At 47.6% G+C, this 6,736-nt stretch overlaps 1 protein-coding gene across 1 annotated transcript in view; it reads left to right on the top strand.

Moving 5' to 3' along the window:
* The first annotated feature begins 1,142 nt into the window (after nt 1-1,142).
* The window catches only part of LOC138293701 (transcobalamin-1-like), a 70,148-nt gene continuing 64,554 nt past the window's right edge, over nt 1,143-6,736 (top strand). The window contains exon 1 of the mRNA XM_069233024.1: nt 1,143-1,373. Coding sequence (XP_069089125.1) covers nt 1,298-1,373 — 76 coding nt within the window. The 5' untranslated portion in view covers nt 1,143-1,297. The remainder of the gene's footprint in view (nt 1,374-6,736) is intronic.

The following is a 6,736-nucleotide window of genomic DNA, read 5'->3' as shown; positions in this document are numbered from 1 at the left end:
TCTTCGGGCCAGATGTAGGAAAAAATCAAATTGCGACTTGCAATTTGCGAGTCTGTGCGACTCGCAAATTGCAAGTCGCAATTTGACATGCAGAAAGGTGTCTCAGACACCTTCTGCAACTCGCAATGGGGTCGCAATGACCCACCTCATGAATATTCATGAGGTGGGTCGCAAATTGCGGCCCCATTGCGAGTATAGGCACTCGCTAACATGGAGGCCTGCTGACGTCAGCAGGCCTCCATGTTAGCGACCTGCTTTTAAATAAAGCAGTTTTTATTTTTTGAAGTGTAGCCTGTTTTCCCTAAGGGAAAACGAGCTGCACTTAAAAAAAAAACGAAACCTTTAGTTTCGGTTTTTTTTCAGGGCAGGGAGTGGTCCCTTGGACCACTCCCTGCCCTGAAAAAATATTTTGGGCTCCAGTCACAAACTGGAAGGGGTCCCATGGGGACCCCTTCCAATTTGCGATTGGGTTACCATCCACTTGACGTGGATGGTAACTGCGATGCCATTTGCGACCGCATACGCGGTCGCAAATGGTATTGCATCCCAATGCGACTCGCAAATAGGAAGGGAACACCCCTTCCTATTTGCGAGTCTGAAATGCATTTTGCGAGTCGGTAACGACTCGCAAAATGCATTTCTGCATTGGGATACGCGTTTTGCGACTCGCAAACGGCAAATTTTGCCGTTTGCGAGTCGCAAAACGTTTCGTACATCTGGCCCTTCATGACGTGGGCATTTGCAACCCCCTTGCGAGCCACAAACAGTGTCAGGGACACTGTCATGCATAGGGTTTTGCGACTTGCAAATTGCGAGTCGCAAAACCCAATTTACCTACATCTGGCCCATGGTGTTGTACAGGTGCACATTGGCCTCTTATCATCACCGCAGCTACTCACCAGGTACCTGTTCTCTTTCCCTGTTTTCCTTTGTGCGCGCGCCAAGTTTGTGCCACATCTGCTGCCAGGAAAAGCAGGGCCAGGGAGTAGCCTCTACCTTCAGAACAAACTTGTTTTATTTCTCGAGGCTTCCAGCCTGTGGCTGGTTTCACAATGACACGGGAATTACAATGTTTGACGCAATCCTGCCCTTGCGTCACCGGCCCACGGGCTGCTCGGCTGCTATAAAAGGGCCCGTCCGGCGGGGGCATCCATCACTTCCTCCCTGGCACGCGTCCCTGCATGCCTGGCACCTGTCTCCATCTCCATCCCTCCCTGCCTGGTACCCAGCACTGTGCCCGGGAACGAGTGCTCCCTGCCTGGCACCCATCACCCTGTAGCCAGAGACTGTGAGAGAGATGGCATTGGGAGGGACACTGCTTGCCGCCGTCCTCCTGGCACTGGGCCTGCCCGGCCTGAGGTCCGAGACATGCTGTGAGTACATCCCCTGTCGCCGTCTTCAAACTGCACCGTAACTTTGAAGCACTCTTTATACTGCACCATGAAGCACTCTTTATACTGCACCATAACTTTGAAGCAGTCTTCAAACTGCACCGTAACTTTGAAGCACTCTTTATATTGCACCATAAAGCACTCTTTATACTGCACCATAACTTCGAAGCAGTCTTCAAACTGCACCGTAACTTTGAAGCAATCTTTATACTGCACCGTAACTTTGAAGCAGTCTTTATACTGCACTATAACTTTGAAGCACTATGTATACTGCACTATAACTTTATAGCACTCTTTAAATGGAATTTGTGGCAGTGGGTCACTTCCATATTACACCCTGAGTACCTATGGAATTGACTAATGGTATCACCTGTTATTTAAAGCGCTTAGAAATGGCAGAAGAGCTGTAGGAAATGCTATATGTAAAGCACGCATTATTCTAAACACATATCTGTGTACATTGGCGCGTGCAGCTGGACGCTGGGGCTATAAGAGATGCCTGCTGTTGCCCACATCAGTACCCGCTTCCAGGGGGCCTTGGTGCAGACCTCTGCGGCGCTGGACGCATGGATAGCGCTCCGTGGAATGATGCCCCCACCAGGCTGGCAGGAGGGAGGCCGGGCAGGTGAGCACTGAGTCACCACAGGAGCCACAACGGGCATGTGTTCTTTCACTGGCCGGGTCAGAGGGCAAGAGGGCGGGTCCACGGGTGCAGGGGTCCTGACCTGAGCCCATTCCTGTGGTCACTTCCAGGACTGCTAGCCATGGCTAGCCCGACAGGCCAGCCTTGTGCCATCTATGTGGCTCCTTCCTCTTCTGATCCTGTTCCTTGCTTCATGGCCTGGTGTCACCCCCAAATCCCCAATAAGGTTTCTTTTAGAGGTGCAGTACACAAACTGCATCTAATGCGCAGTAACTACGACATATTGATGGAGTGCGTGCGGGGCCGTGTGTGAAGGGCCGTGCGCGCGTTTGAAGCGGGCAAGGGGTGTTATAAAAGAGGGGGCGCTGCCTGCCTTGGACCCGGAAGTCCTTTTCTTATAGGGACTTTTAGTGACTCTTACCGAACCCCCTGAGTGACCCCGGCTCACCCAGGCTGTTCGGCACAGTCTGTCCATTTCTGTAATGCGATTCTTTTCAGTTCACAGGGGGTCCCCCCCCCCAGGGCTGGACTGGACCATAGGACGCCCTTCCTAGGCCAGAAGCGCTGGTCTGACCCGGGCAGGTCAATGTGTGGCCGGTGTTTTTCAGCTGTCCCCTTCACTAATGGGGGCTACTTTTGTTCTGATACCTGGGCCCTTTTTCGGTCCCTGTCCGACCCTGCCTCCTGTGGACATGAAAAACTGTCCGACTTGTGATGTGGGCAGAAACCCTTTGTATGAAATTAATCTCAGCCACCGGCTGAACTCTAAGACCCACCACAAACAGAAAGTCCAGTCCGAACTGGCAAAGCACAGAGCCTGTGTATGGGGCACAGCCCCCAGGACTGTCTCCAGCCTTACCGGCTAGTGGGGTGCAGCTTGAGTAGTCCTATGGCGCAGCCACAGAAGGGCCACAGAAGAGACCCACGTCTGCGCATGCCCGTCCCACCCAGAGCCACTCGCTGACGACTAAATTGTATTGTATTGTATTGCATTGTATTGTATTGCAACATTTTATAGCGCTCACTGCCTCTAGCGCTTGACTCACACAAGTAGCACGCCACACCATGTAGGGTGTGTAGTTGGAAGGATGTTGTTTCCGTTTCATCCCGTGTGGGAAGTGTTTCCGTGTGGTGTGTGATGACCACCGAGGTGTGGTTATCGTGTGATGGGACGCAGCGCGTAGCGGGGCGCGGATGAAGCAGTGTAACACACAGATGCGTGGTTTTATAACTTCAGTATGTTGCTAGCTTTGAGCAGCTCTGCAGATCCCTTTACGGTATTTCATATGATATAGGGCCTCATTTAGGTATTGGCGGACCGGTTACTCTGTCACAACAGCAAAGAATACACTGTCCGCCGAAAACGAAATCCCATCATATCCTATGGGATTTATATTTGGGTGGATGGGATATCAGTCACCGTTGTGATGGAGTAACCCGTCCGCTTAGCTGTTACTGCACTGAGTCTATGATTTTGTGGATAGCTGTGACCCTGAGCTGGCATGATTGGAGGGACAGAGGAGTGGAGAGATGTGTTGGGGTGGACATTTTTATCACCACCTCATATCTGTGTGTCTATGTGACATCTAAAGAAGCAGTCAGATTGTGTGGTTAATTGGCATCTGCACTGAATGAACTATATTAAAGTCAACACAATTTTCCAGCAATGTGTGACATACCTCTACAGTTATTCCACGCCTGTTGATTTGGTGACCTTTGTGGTTTTTTTTGGCTGTACATTGCTGGTGACAGACAACCCTCATAGCAGATGTGTCTGATGTTCAGTATAATGGGTGTAAGTTACAATTTGTTGCTGACTGCTGCGTGTTATGGGTTTGGTATTATTGTGGGTCACAACTGTTATATATGAAAGTACTTAACTATATAATGCCTTCTGCCCTCTCCCATTCTCCTGGCACCGTCATGGAAAAGGAATGCCCTTGTTGTCTGGGATTTTAGGCAAAGGGGATGGAAAAATGATCTTTGTAAGTGAACTGTTTTTTCATCAGCAAGCCAGGTCCGAGCAGGAACTGCAAGGTGTGTGCCAATGTTAGTACTTACGTCAACAAATTCTAACTTGATTAACACGTGAGTTAAAAGTTAACTGAAAATATTGACATACGCCTTATCCCATACCCTTGTTGGGTTAATCATGACACCAGAATTTGTGGACAGTCCTGTCCTAAGCCCTGACTGACACATTCATTCATGATGGCGAGTCTGTGCTTCTTCAATGGGAATGCGATCTAATGCCCACTCGCCGATGAATAGATCTTTTGAATGTTTTTTTGCAACTGGGGTGATGCAATTGAATAGGTCGCAGCAAAATCTAACAAATATCTGAGTTACATAAATTAGGAATTGAGAAAGCCAAGGTGAGACGCTCAGATACAATTAAAAAAACACAGGGCCTGATTTACATATCGGCGGACCGGTTACCCCATCACAACAGTGACGGATATCCCGTCCGCTGAAATATAAGTTCCATTATTTTGTATGGGATTAATATTTTGGCAGACAGGATATCCATCACCCTTTCGATGGAGTAACTTGTCTGCCAAAATCTGAATGAGGCCTTTAGTTTATGAAAGAAAAATACCCTTGCATGTACAAGTCGTTGAAGAGTAATGAATGGGGAGTGGCAAAGCCCGCACCAGCAGTCCTTTGTAATCAAAATATAACGAAAAAATGCTATATTCAATGGAGGTGCATGGTAATGGTGAATGCTCAGTTCATGGGTTCAGCGCTGTTTCAAGTAGAGTCAGCATAAAATGTCAACGTTTCGGCCTCTTTTTTGCCTATCATGCTTAAGACCATCATCAGGACAATAAACTTTACATAGCAGTTGTCTTCACATTAACCTACTTGCAACCATTAAAAATGCTGCTGGGGTAGTCACAGTTCATCACAGGAGGAAAGTTCCTTTGGGGTTTAGAGGACGTTTGTTTAATTCAAATGCTTAAAATAGTATGAATCTGTGTTAATCAGATGTTCAAGCAATAACAGCCACTGTTCAATTATTCACATTAATTATCCAGCAGAGTAAAATGGTCCATACAAATCAACAGTCAATGCTGTCTTGGTTGTGCTCTCGGGTGAGCAATGCAAATTGCAGTTTAATTAAATCTATAGGGAATATATTTTCTCCAGTGATTATTTCTGAAGCACTAATTTGGTTATGCTGTTGGGTATATAATACTACACGAGGTTAAATTCAGTCTTCCGGAATTATCAATTTGGGGGACAGTTAGCTGCAAAGGATTGTTGAAAAACTATTCACTCACACACAGCAGCACTATAGTATGACAAGGAGTCTTTCAGTAGAAGGTGGAATGAAGCATCTGCAGACCATCCAAATCACATGGCTCCGCCGTGTGTCACAGGATATGAGCTCCTATCACGCGGTCACCCGGTGAAGAACCAATATCACACAGTTAGCTGGAAATGGCTGCAGAGAGCAGGTTCTCAGCTAATTGTTTGCCCGTTCTGCTCAACCAATGTCCACTGCAGGTTGTGAAACCTCCCAACAACATCGGTGGTAGCCTCCAAGGCTTTGTTTTTAGTGTTGACTGGGGTTGGGGGGGAGGGGGGGTTGGGAGGAGCATTGCTGGAGGTGCATTTAAAAGTGCCTCGGGCTGTGCTCCGCACGTAGCCCTGTCCTCTTTAAGGGCTTAGCTCTCCTCACGTGATGAATAATTTTCACAAGTTGGCAGGTTTGTATCTGTGCCAGCCTGGAACTTACACTACAGAGCATGGCATGAACACAGAAGTCACAGTGGAGAATGCACTCAAACTTAGGGGTTTGTCAGGAACATCACATAAAAGATTCCTGCAGAAGAGGGCCTTAACACTCGTGACACTTAGCATGAACACTGCTGTAAACACTACTGCAGAGGAGGGTCTTTAACTCAGGGGTGTGGCATGAAGACTACAAACAAGGTGATCACAAAAGTCATCACTGATTATTAGACAAGAGCACAGTGTAAGTAATCACAGTGGACAGTTAGTATAGAAGGAACTGTCTTGAAAACTGCATGAATGATCACTGCAGGAGATGGCTTCAATGCCTTTGTTGTGGCATGAACACTGCATAAGAGACCACTGGGGCGCATCTTGTGGTTGTAGGGTTCTCTACCTAGAGAGCTAGTTTGTAGAGGTCCAAGGACCTCTTCCAAGAGCTCCTCTAGTGGTTGGTGTTTGCCTTTCTTGTGGCCAATGGCTCTGTAGAACCCAAGACAGTTCTCATAAATTCTCAGGGATTCAAGTGGAGGGATCGCCTTGTTCTAACAGCACAAGTTGAAGGCTCTTACTGGCTCTGGAGACAGATGACCAACCCAGACACACAACGCCTGATTCCTCGAAGTACTTAGGGCCTGACTTATGAAAAGTTAGCGTCGCCTTTGTGTAAGTTTTTTATGCAAAAGCAGCTTTTGCATCAAAAATGATGCAAAGAAGGTACTAACTTTTCATAAGTCAGGCCCTAAGTACTTCGAGGAATCAGGCGTTGTGTGTCTGGGTTGGTCATTTGTCTCCAGAGCCAGTAAGAGCCTTCAACTTGTGCTGTTAGAACAAGGCGATCCCTCCACTTGGTTCATCCTTCGTTCATTTCAATCTTCAAGAAATTAGGCCTGGGACCTTGTATAGTCAAGTGGGACAATTTAAAAGTTCTTCCTAGTGCCTATCTGGAAGTGTACATCTTGGT

This window comes from Pleurodeles waltl, chromosome 4_2 (genome assembly GCF_031143425.1).
Source record: "Pleurodeles waltl isolate 20211129_DDA chromosome 4_2, aPleWal1.hap1.20221129, whole genome shotgun sequence".
Classification (NCBI taxonomy): domain Eukaryota; kingdom Metazoa; phylum Chordata; class Amphibia; order Caudata; family Salamandridae; genus Pleurodeles; species Pleurodeles waltl.
The sequence above is the reverse complement of the archived record's forward strand: the minus strand, read 5'-3'. Positions and strand labels throughout refer to the sequence as shown.